The sequence below is a fragment of the Passer montanus genome, unplaced genomic scaffold (genome assembly GCF_014805655.1).
Source record: "Passer montanus isolate IOZ18808 unplaced genomic scaffold, ASM1480565v1 scaffold18, whole genome shotgun sequence".
Taxonomy (NCBI): Eukaryota; Metazoa; Chordata; class Aves; order Passeriformes; family Passeridae; genus Passer; species Passer montanus.
The window spans coordinates 10,860,721-10,886,178 of NW_024365381.1; the positions used below are offsets into that span (position 1 = coordinate 10,860,721).

General features: G+C 39.2%; 2 protein-coding genes across 2 annotated transcripts in view; one reads left to right on the plus strand and one right to left on the minus strand.

Moving 5' to 3' along the window:
• Nucleotides 1-461, minus strand: part of GANC (glucosidase alpha, neutral C) — a 24,187-nt gene extending 23,726 nt beyond the window's left edge. Inside the window, exon 1 of the mRNA XM_039704732.1 lies at nucleotides 197-461. Within this exon, the coding sequence (XP_039560666.1) occupies nucleotides 197-225 (29 nt within the window). The 5' untranslated portion in view covers nucleotides 226-461. The remainder of the gene's footprint in view (nucleotides 1-196) is intronic.
• On the plus strand, nucleotides 224-24,791 carry TMEM87A (transmembrane protein 87A). Its single transcript, XM_039704926.1, has 21 exons — nucleotides 224-263; nucleotides 308-495; nucleotides 1,952-2,009; nucleotides 5,607-5,704; nucleotides 6,504-6,620; nucleotides 8,265-8,318; nucleotides 8,420-8,476; nucleotides 10,032-10,179; nucleotides 10,868-10,929; nucleotides 12,936-13,119; nucleotides 13,931-14,030; nucleotides 14,757-14,850; nucleotides 15,113-15,184; nucleotides 16,821-16,929; nucleotides 18,012-18,070; nucleotides 18,293-18,396; nucleotides 18,752-18,825; nucleotides 19,972-20,033; nucleotides 20,932-20,987; nucleotides 22,184-22,214; nucleotides 22,527-24,791. Exons 1-21 carry the CDS (start codon nucleotides 224-226, stop codon nucleotides 22,566-22,568), a joined length of 1,809 nt encoding a protein of 602 aa, XP_039560860.1. The 3' UTR covers nucleotides 22,569-24,791.
• The last annotated feature ends 667 nt before the right edge of the window (nucleotides 24,792-25,458 follow it).

The window sequence follows — 25,458 nt, forward strand, 5'->3', positions numbered from 1 at the left end:
TCCGCCGCGGAAGGCTGTGCCCGGGCCGGGCGGCGAGGACAGCAGGCACGGCCCCGCACGCCCGCCCCCGAGCCCCGACCTGCTGCATGGGCCGGCTCCGCACCCCGCCGCTCCCCGCGGAAAGCGGTGGAGCCTCCCCGGCAAGAGCGGGAGCGAGGAGAGGGCCGGCCGAGGAGCGCCTCCCAGGCTGCGTTACCTGACTCCCCCCGGCGTCCCCGCCTCCATGGCGGAGCTGCCCCGAGCGACCCCCGCGGACAGAAGGGGTGGCGGCCCGCCGCGCCAGCTGGGGAACGCCGTGCGCCCCAAGAGCGACCGGGCCGGCGAGTGACACCCGGGGGCGGTGACAGCCCGGGCCGAGCCGGGAGCGGCTCCGCCCAGCGCCGCTCTCGCCGGCCCACGACGGCCGCGTCCCTCCGCGGGGAGCGGAAGAGGCGCGGCCAGCGCGGCGGCCTCCGTAGGGCGGGATGGTCCAAATGGCGGCTGCCGGTTCTCCTGGTGAGTGCGGGGGGAGCGGGGCCGGGCCCGCAGCCGCCGGGCCGGCCGGTGTGACGACGGTCGGAGCGAACGTGTGCGGGCGGGAGGCCGTGGCTGCTCCGCGCGTCCTGCTCGGGCGGGACGGCTGCGCTCGGGGGCGTCTCTGCCCAGGCCGCGCCTCTGTGGAGCCTGACCCGGAGCTGGTGCGGGGGCTCGGGGCCATTGCTGCCTCCTGCCTTGCTGCCGGGCTTGAGCCCTCTCGGCGGGTCGGCGGTGGCGGCAGGGGAGAGAAGGCTTGTGCGGGAAATAGTCCGATGGGCGGCGGAGGTAGAGCCGCCCCTGTGAGGCCCGTGGGAAGGGAGGGAAGGAGGGAGGGTCTTGCCCGGCCGTGCCCGGCCTCGATGTGCCCTGTGCGGGGGAGGCCGCCCCGCGCCCCCCGTGCGGCCGGGCTGGCGGTCCGCAGCGCCGTGGCCTGCCCTCGGGAAAGCTGGGCTGCTGAGCGCCGGACCGAGAGAGGTGTGGGCCTTAGGGCAGGGCAAGGGATTTCGGCACTTCTGATAAACCCTGCGTGCTTGAATTTGTGTGGATGACAGCTGTGCTGCCTCAAATTCGGTCGGACTTTTATCAGACAGTGAGAGTAATATGCACTTTATGGGAGGCTTTTGAGCCTCAGGAACAAAACTGAAGGATCCCAGTGAACGCTTCTATTGGTTCTTAGAACAGAATTTTTTTTTTGGATGGTCCAGACCATCTCATCAGCAAGACATGGGTATCATTTCAACAGATGTCAACGTGAAGTTGATTCTGCTTGCAGATCAAAAAACCCCAAGCCTTTTAAACCATCTTTAAGAGTAAGTTGGAGGGTGGTGAAGCATGACTGGAAAGTCCAGTAAGACTGGCTCCAGATTTGACATTTACTTTCATTACTGTATTGACTTAAAATACAAAATGGAAGATTATGTTTACTTAAGCTCAATGACATTAAGCCTGATGCCAAAAGATTTTTGCATTTTATACATTTTTCATCTATTAGTAGCTCTATACACTATTACTGTGTACTTACATAATTTGTTAGCTAACTTCAGTACTTCTGTTAGGTTAGACAAACACATTCCTGGAATCCTACTATAATCACATTTCTTCAGTGAACCAAGGACATTTCACTTTCCCATATATTTAGACATAAACAACATGGAGCTAGAAGCAAGGGCGAGGCTTCAGTAGGGGGTTGAATCAAGAGGGGATTTACTTCAATAACTGTACTTCTAATTGGGGATTCTTGTAATTTATGCTAATTTGGTAAACTTAGAAAAGTGTTGAAGCCCTACATCACGTGTGCACTCCACCATAAGTGCACCTGGAGCACCGTCAATAAACAGTAACTCTTTTTTTGATTTCTGACTTGTTTGGCTTGTGATTTTAGGGCTGATAAGGCATCAAACCCACTAATTCCTCTTCCTTTTTTGTGCCTTTGCAGGGGAAGAAGTTTAGCTTTGGGAAGATTCTCTTCAGCAACACCACCATTTTCCTGAGATGTAAGTGGTTACAAGGGGTTAACCTGCTCTCTCTGCTGTTTGATGCCCCGCCTATTTTTAATATTTGGAACTCAAACCACTGTGAAGTGTTTAACTGCACTGGCTTCTGAGACAGCTAATGTAGCACTGCATGAAAGCTACAGCTCTGATATGGTTGAGTCTGTTAACAGCCTTGGAGCTTCCCAGTGGTGATCTGCTTAGGTTGTTGCAGAAATGAATGGCTCTATTCATGCTCTCTGTGGAGAGGGCAAGATGGGCAATGGGGGCAGCACTGTGTTCCATATAGTGGGTAATCATGTGTGGGGTGTGCTCCACTCTGCTGTGAGGTGTGCTTTTCCTATCTAAGATTTGTTAAATTCCCCTGTCTGGGAGATCTGGTGCCAGATGGACAAGGGCTGTTTGTATACTGATGGGAATACAGAAAGCAATGCTTTTTGAAGCCTTGTTTCTTTTTAACTGAGTTCTTCTGAGTGTTGTAAGGGAAAGTTGCACACGCAGCAGAGCTCTCCTGAGGGGTGTTTTCTCCTGATCCCAGTGTGTGAGTGGGATCATCGAGTCTGTTCTGTTGAGCAAACATCTTGGCAGCTGCAGCAGAGCTCTCCTGAGAGGTGTTTTCTCCTGATCCCAGTGTGTGTGAGTGGGATCATCGAGTCTGTTCTGTTGAGCAAACATCTTGGCAGCCTTCCCATTTCTTCTGTGCATTGCTCTTCGCTGGTCTGGCCAGGTCTATGGGTTATGTAGGTTTCTGGTCCAAGGAAGGTTTTGTGAAATACTGTCTTACCTGTGAATGTGAGGACAGCATCTACATGGCAGTAAGATGTTACAGAAGTGATTAGTTGATTTAGAAAGGTGTGAAATCTTTTTTGAACACTTTAAGTGGTTGTTTGCACCAGCTTTTACCATGAGGGAAAGCTGTTTAGTCTCTGTACTTACCTTGTGGTTTTTCAGGTTTAATTTCCAATACATGCCCTTCTTGGGATGGTGTTTCGAGGAGAGTTTATTGAAGTGCCTCTCTTGATTCTACGTGCATCTGAAACTGGAGGGTAGAATTTGAGTGGTTATTAGAGAAGGTCCATCAGTTCATTGTTAGGGCTTTCCCTTGACAAGTGTAGCTGAGACACTGAGGTTCACATCTTGCAGTGTGACAATTGCAAGAGTACAAATGCAGGATCAAAATTAGAAATCTGCTGCTTGGGAAGAGGAGGGGGGTTGAAAGTGCATTTTGGTGCTTTGGTAGGTTTTAGGCTTTCTTGTCTAAAGTTTAATAGAAATAGTGTACTTGTAGTTACATGGCATCTAAAATACAGGTCTCTGAAGTGAAGCGTGTGGTAAATCTACTTGTGCCAGAATAACTGAGAGATGGAACTAAGGCATGGAAAAACAAATTATTTGTTGTAGGGTGCATCTGTCAGTAAGAATTTGACCCCCTGCCTCCTGATGTAGAATTGAATTATACTGTGCCGTCAACCTTTAAACAGGCATTAAGCCTTACAATTCTTCAGTGAAGACACCTGTTTTACATACCGGTGTGATTAAAAGATTTGCATTAATTTGGAAAATGAATCACTGAAAGAGGAAGGAACAAAGGCTGGGAACTTATTAATTTTCTCAGCCTAGATGAAACTTAAACTGTACCTGATGCTGAGAAGCTTCAACTTTGTGATTTTTCTTTTCTGCCCGTGCCTGTGTGGAAACTTGTCTCTTTGTTTCCTGTCTGTTGCCTCTTACATTTGCTGTGTGATGTTTGTGGGGACAAAATGACCATTCTTGCCAAACATGATTGCTCATGGCTTGTTCATGGTTTTCCTGAGCACCTCTATCTCTTAATCTCCTTTTCCCCCCTTTTCTTGATTTTTATTTTCTTTTTTTAAAATCTGTATGGCACATTGGTGTCTGATGCTTTCTGCTTCTGACTGGGAAGATTGCTGCTGGCATGTAGTGTTGTCAATAATGAATTTATTTTTATCTGCTTTGTTGAAGTACTGTTCTAGAAGACATTTAGTTTCTTGTATAGGATAGTGATAGAAATCCTGCTCTCTGTAAATGAGTACAAAGACTGCATTCAAGTTGAATATTACTGGCTTTTATTTGAAGGCTGAGGAACTTAGATTTCCATTTTGCTGAATTCAGTAAATAGCAGGGATACTTTTTATGACTTTTGAAGTACTTCCTTTTCAAAGTTTCTGTAGTTTTGATGTTTGCAGATATTGTGGGTTGTTCTAGCAACCTATTTTACCTCTGTGGGTGCTTCCACTGAATATATAGTTGCCTATTTATTTTTCACAGAGAAAAAGGTATTTAAAAGGTATTTTGAATCTTATTTTTTGCTAGCACTTTTTTTGAGATATTCCTCATTTGGTCAGTTTTATCTGAAGAGCCTGTGTTGTCGCAGAATTTGCCATCTGCCCATGTCACTGCGGTGCTTGTGCTGCCGTTCAGTTTCTTTGTTGTGCCCTCTGCAACATCTGGGGCAATGTGGAACATGTGTGCTTTGTTTTCAAGTGTACCAGAAGGTGTCATAAGGAAACTCATTTTTTTCAGTGATTTTACTTAATTTTTTGGTGTTAGAAACTCAGTTACTGAGTTTTTAGCTGTATGTGTTTTAGTACTCATGAGGTGTAACATGGGATTAGTCAATTAAAACGTGGTGGCAGGGTTTCCTTCTAATTGCTTTTTCTACCTGCAGTGGTCAGTATGGAAACATTCCTTAGAAGTGGATAAATAAGAGAGTTGTGGATGCATCCGCTGATCTGAATGTTGTCTGTAAATTGTAGGAACCTCGTAGCCACTGCAAGTATTCTGTTAACTCTAAAGAGTTTTGCCATTAGCTGACTGGGGAAACACAAATATAATCATCTAAATGGCTCTTCCCAGATTCTGAATAGTCACTCCTCATTTTATTTAAGGGTTGAACTTGCCTTCTTTGTGTCAAATTTTCTTCATTGGGCTTTAGTTTAAGAATGAGATTTGAAACACAAAAACCCACACAACCTTTCCTGACTAGGGAGTAAGTTTTGTGTTTCACTTTTCATGCATGTTGTTACAAAAGTAAATCAAAGAGGAAAGTTGTCTTGTTGCTGTTTTAGGTAGTGTTGCAGCTTTGACAGCATGGGCTAGCGTATACCTTGTTTGTATTTTGGGAGGCTGGATGTGAACTGGCACAATCTTACCTTCATTTCCTTGATGATGGCATTGATATATTTAAATTATATGTGGAAATGGCTTATTATCCTGTTCCTAGCTTTTTCTGCCTGTTACATGTGCCCCTACCTGTGAAAGGGACGCCCTTTTTGTGTGTTGGAGTCACTGATGTTCTCCTCATTTGCTATTTGGAATTGCTGAAACATCCTTGATTGTCTTCAGAACAAAAAGTTTCCAAATTATCTTCAGCTCTTTAATATAATTGTGTAATGCTGTAATGGAATTCTGTTCATATGCTTCTTTCCTTCACTGAACAGTAATGAATTACTTGAGGAAAATATTTTTAATATGTTTAAAATGTGATTATGTTGGTTTTGCACAGAATGGCAGGAGAAACCTGGGAGGCATACGTGTCTTACATATCTTATGACTTTTTTTGTTTGTTTGTTTTCTTAGTTGAAGGAGATGAAAAAGCTTGTGAACCTTCCCAGGGTTTCAATGTAACTTGGTACTTAAGATACTCTGACTGCTACAATGAAGTCTTCAACTTTGGGGTAAGAATTCTGTGGAAAAACATAGGTTATGATTTTTAGAGGTAAGCAGATCTTGGAAGGAGGGGATTAGAGATGTCTCCCTTGCATCCATGTTGTGATTTGGGCCTGAAAGACACATTCTTCTGTTGGAAGATAACAAATTTCTGGAGTAGATTTGAAATGATCCAGAGCTTGCTGCAACTGCTGACTTTTTTTGAATTTTGGTTCAGGTGGAAGTGTTTGTCCAAATTGTTTTAAACCCAGGAATTAAAGTGAATACATTGACTCTAAAATGAGTGAGTTTATTGTATTTGAAATTATTTGCAAGAATGCTTAATGACAGTGAATAGAAAAATTTGACTGTTTACATGTTAAGGCTAAATTCTGTTCTTTATGGATGCACATTGCAAGCATTAGCAATTTGTGCAAAATGTATAATGTTTATATCAAATGTGGTAGAACATAGTTGTGTTTTCTGTGGTTAATATTTTCCCATGTTTACTTAAATTATTAATTATGACAATTGTAACTACTAATGTAACACAGGACTGAGTCTTCACTCTTTAAAATGATAATGCAGAGTTTTTTTGTGTAGACTGAAGTTTGTTTCCTGCTGCATCTCTACTTTTTTATTCTTACTCAAAGCTTGTATACCATCATTGCTATACTCTTGTGTGGTTTTGATGCCTTTGTTCTACTAAATTTGATTCAAGAGTGTGTGCAGAGTGAAACTATGGAGCTTTTCAGGTCTTGCAGCTGTCTACTGAGATAAACCATTTGAAATACTTGATGCTAACCTAAGTTCTACTTTGTTTGGCAGGATGAACAAGCAGATAACTACTTTGGGACTACAGCTGAAGAGCATCCGGGTTGGTCAGGATACTATGCCACTGCTTCTCTCCTCTTTCCAAACTGCTCTGAGCTCTTCAGGCCTCAGGTATGGGTAGAAACCTCAGAGTTTGCTCTGCTGTCTTCTACAATATGTAGAGAAGGTGGTGATTCTTGTTAGATCTATTGCCATCTGATGTACCACTGTAGGTTGGGAGGTACTTCTTTTTATCTGTTTGTGACAACCAAATTGTGATGATGATTTCTTAATTTTCCTTCACTTCTGGCTTGCTATTCAATGTTTTACTTACCGTAGTGAGAAAACCCCAACCCAGTCACTGTAAAAGTGATGTATAGTTCAATGCTTCTTTTAGTTTGTGGTTTTGTGTTCTGAATTTGTTTCATTTACAGGAGGCTGCTGCTAGTTGATTTGAAGTGGCAGCAGAGTAAAAATCCCACTAAACTTGAATCAATAAAGGACTGGCTTTATTAGTCAAATAATGTTTATTTAGAATAATGAAAATGAGTGTTGGAAAATTAATTACTTAAGCACTCATGGAATAAGAGTGTTAGAATATGTTGGGAAAAAATCAGGTAAAAGCAAGAAGACAATGCAAAATTAGCATAGGGAAGTAATGTGCCCACATCAGCTCTACACCAGCTGTATATCAGCAGGCTGGTGATAATACCAGTATAATTTGCTGTCTTTATTTAATGGTATACTTAAGAATTGAAGGCAAATTATGGAGTGTTGCATGTCTTCAGCCATTCCTCATGTAGACAAAAGATCGTGGATAAAAATACTGGAAAATGTCTCATGGCTATTGCACCTAGCGTTGTGGGTTGCTTTTTGGCATTTTTGGTTGTTTGGTTGTTTTAATTAAGAAAAAAGACTAATGCCTAAATATGGCTTTTAATAATCTGTTTGCATGCCTCTAACTCCTTTGATGTGTGAAGATGGCTTGAAAGGCATTCAAAGAGAAAGACAAAAATCTATGATGCATTCTTTTTATGTTTAATAATAGGAGAAGTGTCACTTTTGCTTTTACTTGGTGTTGTAGAAGAGATCTTGTGGGTTTACCTGTATAATGTGGACTTGGGCATCCTAACTAAACATGCTTGTGAAAGTCTTTAAGGTTTTAAAAGTCTCTAAGTTTTCATCCAATGCTTCTGGAAAGTCTGTGGAATGCTTAACAATATATTCTTGTCAGATACTAATTTCTGAAGTTTCACAGCAATTTCTTCTCTAAATGGTTCAGCTTTATCCTTGTGATAGAGCAGTTTCACTAGATTTCAAGTCACCATAGTTCAGGAGAGTTGGAAACATTTTGATCTCTAATAGGTACTCACTTATCCAGGGACTTACTTTTGCATAGATTAAAGCAGAAATCTCAAAACCCTGTATCTGTTTGTGGTGAATTAATCATGTGATGGGGATATGCAACTGATTCACATTTCAAAAAGAAAATTAACTTCACTACTATCATGTCTGGTTTCTAAAAATAGATACCTGTTATTTGAGGGGAGGAAAAATAACTGTCAAATTACAAAACATTAAGTGTTCAAGACTTCTTGCATAAAAGGACAATTGTTTGATTTAGAAAAATGAAAGCTCTCCAATACAGCTGTTTAAAAAATAATGAAGTCTATTGAAAGCTCTTCTGGTTATGTCATGTTAATGTGTGAAGTGCCTATAAATGTTAAAGTGCCTGTAAAGTGTCTATAAATTATTTACCTTTCTTATATCTTGCAGATTTTCTATAAAGAATTTGTTCATCCAGAGCCTCTCTCACCCGAGAAACAAGAGGTAATTTTCCTTTCCTTCTAATGAGGCAGTGTAGTCATGAACAAGGTAGTTTTGGCAAATTTACTTACTCATTTTTCTATGTTTTTTTTTTCCCCCCTAAGGGCTTAAAGGATAAGAAGGAGAGTGCAGGAAATCATACAATGGTGACAGATAAAACTGTATGTATACTGAATTTAAGCATAGCTTGTAATTCAGCAGTCTTATTTTGTTTTAGTTTGCTTTTTAAAAATTTGAATTTCTTTGTATAAGAACTTGATGGTAGCATATTCTGTGGTTTTTGGCACCTGGAATTTTTTAGCTTGAAACTAGGCAGTGCTGGAAAAACAGAAAACAGAGTAACTGAGTAACTGCTTCTTCTGTAAGCAAAATATAGAACTGATACCATTCAAACCAATAGTATAAATTTAAAAAAAAATTCCATTGTAATTTAAATTGTCTTCTTTAAGTGATGACTGTTTCTTACAGGATACGTTTGGTTTTGTCTTCAGTCAGTTTTTTGAGATGTTGTAGTTAGATTACTTTTGTTTTTAAGTCTCATAGTATTTTTATTATATATTTTGTATATATTTTGTTACTAGGAACATTTTCCGAAATTACTTCAAATTGAATATCCTGCATACCAAGAAAGAAAATGTATTTTACTCCTTGTGTGTATAAGGGGCCATTTGTTATAAAGCTAAAACATAAGTAGATGTGTGCCATTGCAAAGTAAAGAATCAATGCAGCAAGAAAAGATATTTTAAAGGCAAAATTTGCGTATATATATTTATCAATTTTCTTTAAAGTTTACTCTTAAGTTTGATGTTTGGTTAATATTAGCGTAAACTATTTTTAATATATATATAATATTCTATTTGCTTTGCACCTTGTAGTAAAGAGGTTTCTTAAAAGAAATGCATGCTCTTAATACTGAATTTGTCTTGGAGAGGCCTTCATTAAAAAAATCTTTGTTGCAGTTGTGCAGTAGTCATGGCAGTGGCATACATATAGGTAGTCTAAGATTTAACTTTAAAGCTCTTAGTAAATACTGCAGTTTCTGAGAGGTCTAGAGCTTCTTCAGTTGTGCAATTAACAGTTTTGTATGCTGGAACTCAAAGATACCTCTGATTTGATGTATGGTGCAAATACTCATCTGGACAAGGTTCCTCTGTTAGTTCACTGGCAGGATTTGAGCTTTGCAGGAATGAGAGCTGTTGCAGGGACTGTAGCAGTAGTGTCCATAGGGAATGGCTACTATGGAAATCTTTTACTGCTCAGCTACTTCTGTATTATGCTGTAGAATTCAGCCTTTGCCAGAGAGAGGAGTTATGTAGCTCTGCAGTTTCCAAGCAATTGACTTCAGCAGGAATCTCTGTGGTGGTTCTAATGCTTCTGTAGTGAAAAAAGTATAATGCTTTCTTGAATTCCTTGTAGCTTTTGCAATACCTTTGAGTACTTTTGCAGTAAGCCAGTGTTAGATTTGCAAAAAAAAGTCCTAATCACCTCCCAGGTCTTTGAGGATTCTTCTGGAATCAAACAACTAAATTTTAAGTGTTATATCTAATAAGTACCTTTAAAATTCCCATATCAGATATTTATTGACAAGTTTTAGGTCTTGGAAGGGATGAAATTTATATTTACATGAAGCTACCATCCATACATGGCTAGTCTGCTTCTGTCTTTTCCTTGTCTCCTTGACTGTGCACTGTTTATGTGGAGCTGTTTTATTTTCAGGCAATGAATGCTGTTATCAAAACTTGGCGAGATGGGCCATATATCTTTATTGTGCAAATTGCACTTACAAATGCAAAGGATTCTACTGCCAGACTGAAAAGAACTGAGAGAACAACACCTTCCTCATATCAGAACAAGCTGTTTACAAGTAAGATAGCTCTTTATACAGTAAACTGAAAATACAGCATTATTTTATGCATTCCCAGTCAAAGTGTTCTAAGGTACTCTTAGCATATACTATATGGTTCAATTTCATACCACTCTTTCACTTCACATTGGTACAGCTCGTTTAAGAAAAGAGGTTATTCCTTCTGTCTTGAAGATCCTAAGATTGTTCTGCAAGTTTACTGATAGAAATCAAGAAGCTTCAATCCCAAGCATTTCAATTTTGAGGCTTTGTGTATTGTTTCAGAAATGTGCAGACCAATACAGTGATCGATACTAATAAGTCAAAACTTAGAGTACAAAGATCATAATTATCACCTTGATCTTATATTATATTTAACAGTGCATTGATAACCTTTTCAAACTTTACAGTATAAAAATCCCCTTAAAAAGTGAACTTACATGTGTTTCTGAATTCTTCCTGTTACACATTTATCTCCAGCAAAAATTACTTTTAAGTACTGGCATGAGTTACTTAGTAATGGGGTGTGTAATTTTAAACTGCATGCTTTTGGCTGAGTATGTTATGAGTCTTAGCTTTCTTTATTAAAGTGCAAGTTAGATTTAAAGAATATGTGGAATTTCTTTACACTTAAGTGAAAGTCAGTTAAGTCCTGGCTCCTCTTTTTGGTTCTTGTTCTATTTCGTAATTTTGGATTGTCTTCTGACAGTGACAGTAGAACTGAAGGGGCCGTATGAGTATCTTTCACTTGCAGACTACCCTCTGATGATTGTAAGTAAGCCAGCTTTTTCTTGATCTATAAAATTGTCAGTTGCTTTGAATGTCAACTAAATACTCTGCTGTCATACTTCAGGAAATACAGAGCCTGTGTCTCGAGCAAAAGTTACTTACCCAAGGATATTTTTTGGTTTGATGCGCTGTTTTTGTTTGGTTGGGGTGTTTGGGTGTTTTTTGTTTTTTTTTTTTTTTTTTTTTTTTTTTTTTATTATTAAAGCTGTTTTTGTTTGGTTGGGATGTTTTGGTGGTTTTTTTTTTTTTTTTTTTTTTTTTTTTTTTTTTTGTATACTGAGTACCCGGTAGGGAAAACAGACACAGATTTCAGTTCCTTGCATGTGCTGCCAATGTTGTCCTTCTCTGAACTGTTTGAATTAATGGTTGTTAATTTGTAGTTCCTGAAGTTATCAGTATTATTAGCTCTAAACTGACAAGTTTTACTTGTGCTGTTTTTCTCCTTAGCTCTTGTCTTAGAAAATCTGCTATTCTGTGCTTTTGTTTGCAGCTACCCTTTCATTTGTCACTGCTTTCTTTGTTCTTTTATAGCTTAATCTCGCTTCCTCCACCAGCTGTCTTACACCCCATGAGGAGGTCTTTAATACTGCCTAGCAGTGAAAGCATAATTGAGCTACAAAGAGCTAATCCCCTTTTTATTCAAAGGAGTTATTGACTTGGTTTCTAATTTCTTCTGTTGAGAAGGCTAAACAATAAAGGAACTTAAAATGTTATGTAGTGAAGAGAGACTTTAGCTGGGGATCAATAACAAGGTCTCTAGCTTGACTCTCTTGGCAAGAGCAGCCTGTCAATAGTGGAGCCTGGCAGCATTTCTGAAACACACATTTTACTTCCTGGAGGAGCAAAAAGCCTTCAGCAGCTCTATTGAAATGTAATTAATGAGTGAAAATATCCCATGTGACAGGACCAGAAAAGAATTTGTATCTCTAAATGTTTTCTCAATGGAGCATCTACATGTGAGCTGTCTTGCCTAGGTTCTTAGCATTTGAACTGCATGGGTTGGTCAGGTGTGAAAATGTGTAAGGATCATTAAGCTACTCTCTTAAGGAAGGTGTTTTCAGTTTTTGAAAGTTTTGATGGATTGTGCAGCTAAGAAATTAAGTCTTTGATTGTTTTGTTTTTTTTCAAAAAGTCTTTCTTCTGAAAGAGGACGCTGCTTGATTATTAAGCACTGTCCTATGTTTTGCCTAACTACTTCCTGCTATTCACTTAATGTCTTACTCTCTTCTAATTCCTCTTCTTAATCTTCATGTCCTTTTGAAAATTCTACCTTGCTTTGGTATGATTGGAAAATTCAGCATTGGGTAACATTGTCAAGCTTATTGTTTGCTATATGAGACATACCATGAAAAGTTCTTCTGAAGCAAGTAACACTGAACAAAACAAAAATCACAAAATGTTAACATTTAAATGGATATCTGGATTTCTTTGTCAGCTGCAGGTTTTTTGCTGGCCTAAAACTTGGTCAAAAGATGAGTTTGCTGGAAATTAACTTCTGAGAAAAGCTGTCAAATTATTTGAACACAGAGCACAGAATGATTAGTTGCTTATCTCTGTTGTGTGGAATGGTGTCTAAAGATGGTCTGTGAGTTTATTTGCAGAGTACTGTAAATGTATGATGAGGTTTTTAGAACAATACATGAGAACGAATAGAGTTTCTAGTACTTGATGATTTGCTTGAATTCTTACCTTTTTGGAATCTAGTAACATGTATCTTCCTTAGAAAAAAATGCCTGTGAATAAATTGGCAGATCATTCTTCAAAGGAGAAATTGCACAGAAATTCAGTTACTCTCATTCCCTTTGTCAGTAGTGAGTAATTAGACTCTCACTGTTAAAGAATCCAGATAAGACAAATGAAACAATGCTTGTCTATTTAAAAACTTCCAAAATTGCTATAGAAAATAGAGTTGTCTTACAGGAATGGAAACAAGGAAATTATATTTCTGGGTCTGAAGTTCCTATGTCTTTGTTCTTTTTGTGCAATAGTTTTTCATGGTGATGTGTATTGTGTACGTATTCTTCGGGGTTCTGTGGCTTGCGTGGTCAGCCTGTTACTGGCGGGATCTGCTGAGGATCCAGTTCTGGATTGGGGCTGTTATTTTCCTGGGAATGCTTGAGAAGGCCGTTTTCTACGCCGAGTTCCAGAACATCCGCTACACGGGCGAATCCGGTAGGTGGCAGCTGCCTTGTGCAGGATAATTGAGGGGGCATAGCACTAATGACTTATGCTAAATTGGGGTGGCAAATACTTATTGACTGTATGATTACTTGAGGATTGTTTCAAAGCAAAGAGCAGGGAACTAGAGTTTCTGTATTTTTATATGTTGTAAACATCGTGCTCTGTGTTCTTCTAAAACTAAAATGCTGTTGCTTTCTCTGACTCTTGAAAGTAGTGTCTAAGGTGTATAGAATGCTACATTCTGTGCTGCAGTGCTGGTTTTAAGTTTAAAATAGTGCTTGCTCAGTGTAGCTTGTAATTTATTTCTCCCAGTTCATAATGGAAAAGATACTCTGAAACTCCTTGTTCAACATGACAGCATTGTAGATTACTCTCAGTATTCAACCTATAGTCTCATAATCCATCTTAAGAGATTCCCTTTACGTAAAACTCTCTTACTCTGGTTTTGACTTTTCAGGCTGAATGCATACAAATGAAGCTCTGCAAGTAAAATGTCATTATGACTTTGCTAATTGGCCATACCCATGGTGCAAAAAGTTTTGTTGGTTGAGTTATTTGGGAGAGTATCCAGGTTGGATGTAAAATTTTTCTGTAACTTCTTTTCAATGCCAAGTGACCAGTCTTTTCTGAAAGCTAACTCCAGATGTAGATAATAAAAAGATAAGGCACTTCAATAGCCTACTTTTATGTCTGCTCTCATACTATAATTGCATGCAGTAGTTAATAAAATATTTTTATTTTATTTTATTTTTAAAGAAATTACATTTTAATGACCTAAATTCCTCCTCTTTGCTTTTGGTAGTTCAAGGAGCAGTAATACTGGCAGAACTTCTTTCTGCTGTCAAGCGCTCGTTGGCTCGGACTCTGGTCATCATAGTCAGCCTGGGATATGGGATAGTCAAGTGAGTAATTCTGTTACAGGCTTTTTGCCTTCTATTTGAAGGGTTTTCGCTTTTTTTTAAAGGGGTTTTAAGAATTTAGGGCAGTATTCATCTCCCTGTACTTTGGTTGTTTAAAGGCACGTGCTTTAGTTAAGTGGTCTGAAGATCTTGACGTGTTCTCTAGTAAACAGAGACAGTTCCATACTGTGAATACTCTTCTTTCCATCTGCTTCTGTGTGCTACTCTGGGGTGGGTTTCTGAGTCATTGTTGAGATGCTCCACTAACTGGAATGGGAAATTGATGGGCCTGCCTTCTGAGTGAGGGGAAGCTTATATAAATGGGGTAGATCAAGAATCACTGATAGGGGAGGGGATCTGCTTCAGTAAGATTGTGGCTTATTTGTCCACAGCTGTATTCAATGGTATTAACACAGTGGGAATTTTTGGCAAGTGTGGGTTTGCTGGGGGAGCTGGTGAAGAAGTGGGATGAGACTGAGTGAAATGGTCATGAAAAGCTAAACAGGTTAACTAAGAAACAGGGCTGTTGCCTGTTTCTCCCGTAGTCACATCATACCCAGGACAAAATGAATAGTAAGTTTCAAGCACCATAATAATATTTCTGGATCTAGATGTGGCTTGTTAAAAGGACCTTTTATTCATATGCTTCATAGTTTATGTTTAGATTCAAGTTGACATGACTTTACTTTTTGGTTCCACTTAATCTGAATTTCACCTTGTTTCCTACAGACCTCGCCTTGGAGTGACTCTTCACAAAGTAGTTATGGCTGGAGCCCTTTATCTGTTATTTTCTGGCATGGAAGGTGTTCTTAGAGTCACAGGGGTCAGTAATAACTGCTTGAATTTTCCCATGTGCCACAGACGTATTGGCTGTATGTACTGGTGTGAGCAGCTACCTTCCCTCCCCCTGCCCAACCACAACCAAACCAAATTCCCACTGCTCCAGTTTTGGGGGCTGTGCCTGGGGAAGTGTGTGTGAGTGGTGATGCTACTGGATTCGTTAAGTGCATCTGGGGATGTAGAATTCTGTTATTCTGTTTTTGGCATAAGGTATTTAACCTGTTGTATATTTGATACTTTTCCAGTTTTTCTATGACACTCTGGCTCTGATAGCAAACTTGGCCCTGTCCATGATTGATGCCTGTATTATTTTGTGGATATCCTTTTAAAAGCTGCAGAATGTATGACCTTGTTCATAGCTTATTATTTCTGTCTTGTAGTTGAAAGGAATACAAGATGTTTTGCTTGTTTCTGTTTGGACTTTGATAAGTTTATGATGTACATGCAAAGGCAAGTTTTGCCTTTTTAGTCAAACTCATGGTTGTCAGTGGAGCTTTCAGTTCATCCATGGATAGTGTAAAAGATGTAATTATTACATCTGTGACAAGCTGGTTGCTAGTTTTCTGTAATGGAAATGGCCAGAGCAATTACTCACAGCAATTGCCTCAGCAACAGTGCTAGATTGACTTAATCTGGAAAACTGCTTCTTGCCTTGCTGGTGGATGACTGACAATGTGGTATTGCCAGTTCCTCTCTGTACATTGGACTAAACTCTTGGTTCAAGCCCTCTCTTTCTGTAGCAAAACTTGGAAGTGTTGTGGTGGCATATTGGTGGTTTCTGATAAAACAGCCTGACCCTTCTTACTTCTCTACTTGGTTTTCTTTTCAGTTTGTTCTTATTGGCTCTCTCTTTGTCTCCAGGCCCAGAATGATCTTGCCTCCTTGGCTTTTATTCCCCTGGCTTTCCTAGATACTGCCCTGTGCTGGTGGATATCCTTCACTGTTTTACTTGATGGGTTGTGTTTTCTTTTGAATCTGTTTTTTTGAGTCTTTTCTTGGCTGAACTTTTTTTAAAAATAAGATCCAAGTGTGTATTTTTTTGTACTTCTGGTAGAGGTTATAGAAGTTCTGTAATTGAGTATTCAGGTAGGCCTTTACTGCCTACTGCTTACCCAGTTTTTGCTGAACTGGATGTGCCTGTGTAAAGCTGCTCCAAAATACAATCTGTCTGTTATCAGTCTCTCATTGTTGAGTGTGAAAGTATTTTGTTCTAATGTAGCATGTCGTGGCACCTTGGTAGCCTTTGAAGACATTAATCAGTTTATGTTTTGGGGAGAAGGTTATTTAGCAACATCAAACCTAAAAGTCTCTGTAAAATTTGAACTAGTCTTGGAGTAAGTGACAAAATGAGGCAGCGTTTATTTTTTTAGTGTCTTGACATATTCATTTTAAGCAATCAAAATCTTGTGTGACTTTAGCAACTAATATCAAATGCTGAACTTGTGTATGGCAAAATCCCTCTGAAGTGTTCTTAGCTAAAGTCAATCACAAAAACTGTTTAAAATGTGAATAGCTGGCTGTCCAGCTGTGGCAACCCCAGTTCTCCCCTGTCATGATGTCTCTCCTAACCACTTGTTTTGTTACTGTGGAAATAAAAGAAAATGTGAAGGCACCCATATGCATTAAATAGATTTAAACTAATATCTAGTTTAGATTTTCCTTTTCATTTATCAAAAGCACAGCCAACTCTTTCCTGAGGGAAAAGGCCATAGGCCAAAATAGAGGTTTGGATACCATCTTTGTGTAACAAGACTTATAGATGACTAAATAACATGAAAAAGACAGATTTTGCTCTCTGGTACCTTTGTCATAGGATGAATCTTCTACTGAGAATGATCAAAGTTTTTGGAGGGTTAAGTGTGTGATTGAGAGAGTTGTTGATCATAAGGTCTGTGTCCTCCTAAGTTTGTGACTAGCTTGTCCCTTCAGGGACTTTTCCTTGACTTTCCATACATATTCATCAGTTTAACTCAAACAATGAAGCTGCTAAAACTTCGAAGGAATGTTGTGAAACTCTCTTTGTATCGGCACTTCACCAACACACTCATCTTGGCAGTAGCAGGTAAGCAGAAAATTTTTCCAGTTAAGTAAAACCACTTTTCATTTTTATATAGGGCTTGATTTGCAAATTTTAAGTTTAGTGATGTTTCTGTAAGTGCAGCCAAAATTCTTGGTATTTATAACACTTGACCCATTTCTAAAAGTGAGTCTTTGCCAAGAGACAGTGGATTATTAGTCCTGATATTAACAAGATCAGTAGTTCAGTGCAGCTCCTCTAACAGAGCACTTTTGTGCCACTTCAAGCTGCCAGGGGCAATAGTTTATTATTATCTTATGCTGTTAACTTCATAGAGATACTTTTTGCCAAAATGACGGTATCACTGTGTGCTGTGGGGTTTTTAAGATGTCTGAAGATCAGAGTGATTCTTAGTTTTGTAACATAATGCCCTCTCTGTTCTGGAAGAATACAAATTGGGTTTCTTTTTCCATTTATATGCGATGAACTGAATTTCAAGAATAAATTTGTCCGTGCTTCCAGGTTCTCTGCTATCAATACAATGAGCAGAAAACTTTAAAGGCAGTGCTTTTTTATTTAAACAAAAAAGTACATTCCTTTTGAAAATTGGCTGTAATGAAATTCCTTTCAACACCTGGTTCTTGGTTATCTTAAAATACTTCAGTGGAGGGAAGTCTCTTCTAAAACTGTACTAAGAATATCATGTGAGTGTTGGAACTGTTGTGGATCAGGATCTGGATGCTTAAGGCATTCAAGCAGATCAGATTGTTCAGTTACTTCAGGGTCAGCTTTACTTGTCAAGTGATAATGAAACCATGGTTTGAAGGCTAGATAAAAGTGATACAAGAATAATGAATAGTAATTAAGAGTTGGCTAAATATTCCATATTTGATTTATGCCTTGTGTCTGTAAAGAAACATGAGTAAAATACACTGGTCTATGCCTAAACTCTGTCTGAGGTCAGTGCAATAGATCCGTCTCTTGTTTTCCAAAACAATTAAATTGAATTTCAAGACTTCAGTATTCAGGTCTTTGATCTTTCTCTGGGAAACACAGTCCTGTTAGTTGGGTATTTGAATTGACATATTTTTTTAGTAATAAGCAGCTTGTTTGTTTGAATATTGCAGCATCTATTGTATTCATCATCTGGACAACCATGAAGTTCAGGCTGGTGGACTGTCAGTCGGTGAGTTTATATGAAATGCTTTCTACAAGGCAGCTTTCTGCTGCCTCTTGATAAGTTTATATTTGGTAGGGAGATTGCCACAAAGCACCACAAGCTAAAATTATCACTGTTGTGGGTAATGAGCCTCTTTGACAAATGCCTATAGTTGAGCCTTGGCAAGAGATGAGGACATGAAATTTCTTGCTTCACAGCATCTTTTATTTGTGCTGGTTTTCTTGACAGGACTGGCAAGAGCTATGGGTGGATGATGCCATCTGGCGTTTATTATTTTCAATGATCCTTTTTGTCATCATGATTCTGTGGAGACCATCTGCTAACAACCAAAGGTTCAGCTTTTCTTACCTCTCTAAAAATGCTGGGTTGTAGGTATGCTTGTTTATTCAAAGAGTACTGGTGGGTGATTTTCAGTTGCTGTACACTGATCAGTAAGGATACTAAGCAGTGTTTGTAGGGAAAGGTAAACCTAGAGAAGTTACATACATAAAATCCAGTCTGTTCCTGGTGCTTAGCTCATTTAAAAAGAAGTAACTTCAATGTTGTTTTAAAGACTGATATTAAACATAATCAATGAGATTCACAGAATAATCCAGCCATGTATGTGTTGGGGTAATGGATCTCTTGGGAGACAGAATACTAAGACAGTAGCTTTCATTCTTTCACTTTCACTATTCTTTCACATAGGTTTGCTTTCTCACCACTGTCAGAAGAGGAGGATGATGATGAACAGAAAGAGCCAATGTTAAAAGAAAGCTTTGGTAAGAGAAATTTCCACTCAATTTCAGTGTTGAAGGCAGTTCTTTGGAGAAGCATGTCTTGCTCTCTGGCGAAAACTAGCATTGATACACAGAGTTCTAGAGGAAGCACTGGCTTTATATTTAGTATTTACATTGCCTGTTTAATTCTGGGGTTTTCTGTTGATACTGAAAACACTGTTTCTGCTGTGGTTGCTTTACCATGTCCAGTGGACTTTGTTTAATTAAATATTTCACATCTTAGGATTCAATCTAGTCGTGATGACAATGATCCCTTGGATATTGTTGCTAGGCAGTGGTTTAGTGTGCAGTTCTCTTTTAAAGTCCCATGTAAGAATTTTCATTTATTATCTGTTCTCTCAACTCTGAAATCTTCTTTATTTTCTACATTAGGGCTTAGCATGGGAATGTCCAGTGTAAATGTAGGAGTGAATATGTTTATTCATGAAATAGTCTGTTGTAAGCTATATCTATAAGCTGTGTAGAAGGTAGGGCTACATACCTACTGCTGTCTGTCCACGATTCAGCCATGCTGGGATATATCAGTGCTGTTTGGCTTGTTTAGGAGCTGAGGAGAAATATGTAATCCATTTGGTGCATTTGGCAAACCAGCACTGTCTGGCTTCCTGCCAGGCCACATTACTTCTCAGGTTTTAAGGCAACGAGGTGGCTGGTGAGCAGTCAGTAGGTAAAATAAAATTCAGGAGTTGCCTGTGTCTCAGAATGTTTGAGGCTGGAAGGGACCTGGAGGTCATTCTGTCCAAGCCCCTGCTCAAGCAGGGTCACCCAGCGCACATTGCCCTGGACTGTGTCCAGATGGCTTTTGGGTATCTTCTAGGATGAAATTCCACAGTCTCTCTGGGAACTATGTCTGGGTTCTGTGTTGCTGATGTCTGGCTTAAATAAAAGGAATTGGAATTTATATTTCCTAGGTAAAATTGTAAAATTCGGGAAAAACTACATACTCCACCTGTCAGGAAGGAATACTGCAAGCCTTTCAGAGGGGAAGCAGTCTAAATCATTAGTTTGTCTAACTCTGTCTCTTCTGCTTGAGTGAAAAATCCTGAATGAACACTTGACCCTTTCATGTACAGTCTGTGAACAATTATACTTCATTTACCCCAATACTTTTTCTTTTCCTGGCTTCAGAGGGAATGAAAATGAGAAGTACAAAGCAAGAACCAAATGGGAATGTAAAAGCAAACAAAGTTGTGAGTATGACCTCTGTACTTCGAAGAATATAAGATTCATCTCTTCTTTGTTTACTTTTTGGTTTGCCTTGGAGTGTGAGTGAGCCAAAGTATCATAAGTTAACACAGTACTACTGAAAAGAAAGGAAATACAGGTTTCTCATGAGATTTCCTGTAAATACAATGGGAACTTTAGAAGTCTGTTCTTCAGAAAAGTTTCCACAATTCAGTGTAGATAGAACTGTATAATACAATATTCTGATAGTGATTAATATATTTTTTTAACAAATTTGTCAGTCTGAGAGGGAGGCTGAGCCATATTTTAAATAAATTGCCCTCTGGTTTTGAGATTTGTGATTCATTATGTCATTGGGGTGATGTGCATATTTTTTTGTACCTACCTAAATACTTTGGGGGAATATGCATTTTTTCTGTGTAGCTTATAAACAAGATGTTTTCACATCTATCTAGAAGGCCTGTGTCTTGGAATCTTTACATAGAATTAATGCATAAATTTAAAAGTTAAAAGTATCTGTAGGAATTCATTATAATAGCAATCATATTTTTGTCATTAGCATTGTTTTTCTCAATGATTGGTTGCAGCTGTATGCTACTTACCTGAGGATAGATAAGATGAAAATCAAACTTTTGTGTTTTGCAAGGGGGTGGTAATATGGTCTGTTACAGAGCTCACAGCAAGTGGGTGGGTTTTTCTTTACTTTTTTTTCCTTGAAATGTGTTTTCTCTAATCCAGAAATCAAACTGAATTAGTTTTTTTTGTGTGTGTTTGTATTTATTTTTTTAACTGACATTATAAATACTTTTTTTTTCCCAAGTATGTTCAGAAGAAAAAGGCTTGCATATCACAGCATTGTGGAAAAACTGACTTTTGTTTTTTGTTTAATTTCTGTACTTGTAGCAAGAGGATGACCTGAAGTGGGTAGAGGAGAACGTTCCTTCATCAGTGACAGATGTGTGAGTATTTCTGTAGTCTCAATAAAGGCAAGTTCCTTTCCCACAGGAGTACATTAGAATGCCTTATCACTTGTGTGCTGCACTTCCATGGGCAGAGGTTGGGTTCAGCCTGGCACTGTCCTCTGACCCTTTGTATGGACTCTGCTGGGGTTGCACACAGGCTGACTTAAGGAACTGTCTCTTGGAATGTGAAACCACAGACTGGTCTGCATTTTACTGAAGTTAAAACAATATACATAAATCCAGAAAACAAAGAGCAAGCAAATCCCTTTCTAGTGCTCTGAGAAGACTTTTGAATATCTTGCTGAATGTAAACCATGGAATAATGTAATCCAGTTTTCAGCATTATGTGGAACATGTGATGTCATTTTTGTGCTTGTGGTAATATAATCAGCTATATAATCACTGTATCTCTTCTGTTTTTAATAACTTCTACATGCTAGAAGTGTCAGTGCCTATGTCTACATTTTTCATAACAAAAGTGAAGTTAATAGATCAGTGTATTCACAAATTTGAACAGGTGATTTTGGCCGAAGATCTGGATTGAAGTATGAAACTTAGCTTGAACTTAAGTAAAGAAAAGAAATTAGGTGAAGTTTTAAGAGGAAGAAAAGTGCATTTTTCTCAATTGAGTTTGGTTTTCCCAGTTCTAGTACTTATTTTTTAAAGACTGATAGGATTCCTTCAGAAAAAAAAGACTAGACTGGTATAAACTAGGAGAGGGCACCTTGAGGTAATCTGTTGAATGTTTTTGTGTTTCTGAGCGTGTCATCATGGTTGTGAAGAGCCAAGATCCCAATAAATGGGAGATCTGTTGTAGCTGGGAAGGCTGAAGTACCAGTGGAACTTGTTTGACTTCTGGGACATGTTTTTATAACATGGTCCCATATTGTAAATGTCTTCAGTGCAGTTCAACTGTGTTCCTGTATGAGTGAAGCAGCTTATTTCATGGCAACTTGAAAATTGTTCATTTGGTAATGAGAAGCATAATAAGAAAGAATAAAAACTGTGAAGGTCATTGAGGATAATCCTTGGGCTCTTCATTTTTTGTGTCTTTCTTTAGTTTCTTCTAAATTGAAAGGTCTGTCTTCATTGTTTCTTTTCTGTGCCCTGAAAACATAAGGTTGAAAATGGTTGTCAGTATGCTCTTGGTATGTGCTCTATTTATTTTAACTTCTTTTTCCCTCCCACTGCAGGGCTCTTCCAGCTCTTCTGGATTCAGATGAGGTCAGTAAAGAAATCTTCAGTTCAAATTAGTCTTCTGACATACCAGGGGAGTCATGAGTCAGTTGATAAGGTCTTGGCTTATCAGAACTGGACTCTGCTCATGTCAACACAAGAGTAAAATGCTACAAGAGGGGAAGGATAGTGGGAACAACCTCAATACAACTTCTTAAAGTACAAATGTGATCTAAAATAAGTGGTGTATCTGCTATGTAAGTTGGACTCCTGACTTAAAACGTGTATGAGTGTTGTTTGCTGTGAATGTGCATGTTCTGAATTATGTAAATCTACAAGATTGGGTATTTTATTTTCTAGGAAAGAATGATTACCCACTTCGAAAGGTCCAAAATGGAATGAAGGAGTAGCTTTTTGCTCTTGGAAGTGGAGACACCTCTTTTAAAGTTGCTTGGTGGAGCAAGTGCACCCTGCTGATTTGTCTCTTGATCTCAGCCTTGAAAGTTTGATGCTTTAATGTCATGGAGGGTGTCTTGCTGTGGAAGAAGTTCACAAGGACATTATAAACCTTTTGGAAATTTGAATTTAAAGTTGCTGCAAGTTTGGATTTTTAAGCAATTGACATGTGTACTATTCCAGCACCTTCTGTAACTTTTCAAATATTTAATCTGTGAAACTAAAATTCCTAATGTCTGCTTGAGGAGTTTATATTTCGATGTTACAATTGACACTTAGAGGTGAACTGCCTGTACCTTTTTGGGGGGAGGGTGGGGACAGATAGAAAAAAGCACTGAAGAAACAGACCCATTTTTCTGGTAGATAACAGCTGCTGTTGTGTGTCATGTGTTCAACATGCATGAAAGAGTTTTAGAGAGAAGCTCCTGTTGATGAAGAAAATGAAGATGGCAGAAAGGAAATATTTGGAAAAGTTACAGTGATATGAGTTTTTAACAAAATCAAGTGCAATTTTATTCATAACACTGTGTATGAAAGATTTTCTATTTTAAATGCCATTGACCTGTAGGTAGCAGCTGCCTAGAGCTAACACTCACTGTTGTGGCACATCTCATTGCCGGCAATGTGGTGGATGCCTGGAAAAAGGATTTGCCCCTACCTTCCATATGTTGCATGATTTCATTTAAAAAAATACCCCAACAAATAAAACAACAGAAGCAAACATCACCAGAACCACTCCTGCAGTGCTCCACAAGTGCTTGACTACATGTTAAGCAGATACTAACTGAATGTTTCAGCAGAAATCTTCTCCCTTTATGTGTAACATCTCCCACCAAGAAGTTGGCACTCCTCTATGAGAAGATGGCATTGCTTTCTAGGGTGTGAGCACTGCCTGCCTTACTTGAAAGAGGATTTATGGGGAGTCCACAGCACGGGGATAGTTCTGTTCCCAGTGTCTGTTTAGAATTGCTTCCTATGTAAGTGATTTGATGCTGGGCTTTCCTGTCCCAACTGGTCCTTGTGGCCAAGAGGTACTCTGAGATCACTGTGTTTCAGTCAGAGTTGCAGGTTTCTGTTCTATATAATTGCATTTTGTTTCTCCTTTTAAAATGAAGAAGAGCTTTTGGACAATGTTCCGGTTTTTGCTTGGCTGCAACAGCTGAAGTTGCAATAAGTTCCTCATGGAAACCTGTCATGGACTGCATGACAAAAGCTCTAATTTGGGTTCATAACCTTTAAAACTGATCATTGGGAGGCAAGCAGCAGCTGGATATCTAGGAAGCAGATGTGGCTGCTGCTGGAACGGTGTAGAGCATCAGCTTTTCTGGTTCTTCTCCTAGCTATGTCAGCAGAAGTGAACATGTGCCTGTACTTCATTCTTTCCACTGTAAGGTCTGGTAGCTTAGCTGTAGCTCCTCTTTCTCAGCAATTCAAGCTGAACATGGCACTTTACAGTACAGTAGCTGAGGCACAAGGACATAGCATCTTCTGCTAGCTGTGTTGTGAGAAGGGCAGAGATAAAAGGTGTGGCTGTAGCACCTCACTGCTTCTGCAAGAATTGCTGGAGCTCTTCTGCCATCCTCTTCAGGTTGCAGATAGAATCTTTAATTAGAAAACACTTCTAATTTGCTATGCTTAATTGATATAGATGAAAAAAATATTACCTCCGTGTCCTTTTGGGGAGAGGAAATTTTTGTGAAATAAAGCTACACAAAGCTTGCTATTTAATTTTTTTGTTTTGTTTTGTTTTCATTTTTAAAGAAATCCTATTGGTTTGGGTTGTTTGGGTTTTTTGAAACAAATAGGTAAAAATGTTCTCTACTGGAAGCACAAAAGTTTGTATGTACTATTTAATAAAGGCTAGGCAAAGAGTAGAAAGGCTCACATTGTGTCCTTCCAGTTTCTTTACTCCCTCTACTCTCACATGAAGTGTTAACACTTTCACAAAGCTGCCTGACTTTAGCTCTAGTCCATGGTATATATAATGCAGTTATTCCCAACAGTTCTTTTTAAGATTGAAAATGAAGTCTGTCATTTGAAAAGCTAATGGAGATAGAGCAAATAATTAATTTCTGAAAAAAAAGTAAAAGAACCAACCAGTTTCTCTAATTGTATCAATAGTTCAATTGTTAATTTAAAAGCTAAAATAAACCTAGTAGCAGCGTGGTGCTTTCAGCCTCTGACTACAGGGCTCCTTGCAGCCTTCTACTCTTCCATTCTTTTACTCACTTCCAGCAGTATTTAAACTTGTCCTGAATTCCACAGGGAGCTTGTTGACCCCTTAGCACTTTTGGGTTTTTCACTTGTTTAGCAGAGTTTCTTTATTCTTGGAAAGTAGCATCTACTTCCTTCCTCACCTAGAGCAGGCGTGTGCTGGGACTTGACTGCAGTCTTTGGGAGCAGCTGTGAGAGCGCAGCTCCGCAGCGTTGTGTGGGCCAGGGCACTGTCATTGCAGGAGGGATGGCTGTGCGTGAGGAGCCAGGGGTGTGTTTGCAGGCTGCAGCAACGTGGCCTCTCCCTCAGTAGCATGTTTGGTCAGGTGTGTTGGTTGTCCTTGGAGATATTTGCCTCTTCTGGAACCTAATCTTCTCCTAAAGATGTGTTGGCTCCCTAACTTGGGAAAACTTGGGAAAGCTTCAGTGAGCTAGCTTGCTGGAATGCTTGAAACCATAAATCCTGCAGGTTGTTTGCTTTAATTATGTACTCAGGGAAGACAATTCAAATTTATACTCCTTTTTTCAAAAACAAACCATGCAAACTGTTCTGAAGACTTAGTGAGCTGGAGAGGGTCTTAGGTCTGAGGTCTGTAAGAGTTCTTCAAGAAGCTGTTTGTAA

Coding starts and splice junctions, on each gene's coding strand:
- TMEM87A (XM_039704926.1), top strand. CDS start 224: ATGGCGGAGCTGCCCCGAGCGACCCCCGCGGACAGAAGGG. Junction 18,071..18,292: donor GGCTGGTGGACTGTCAGTCG/GTGAGTTTATAT, acceptor TTTTCTTGACAG/GACTGGCAAGAGCTATGGGT. Junction 18,397..18,751: donor CCATCTGCTAACAACCAAAG/GTTCAGCTTTTC, acceptor TCTTTCACATAG/GTTTGCTTTCTCACCACTGT.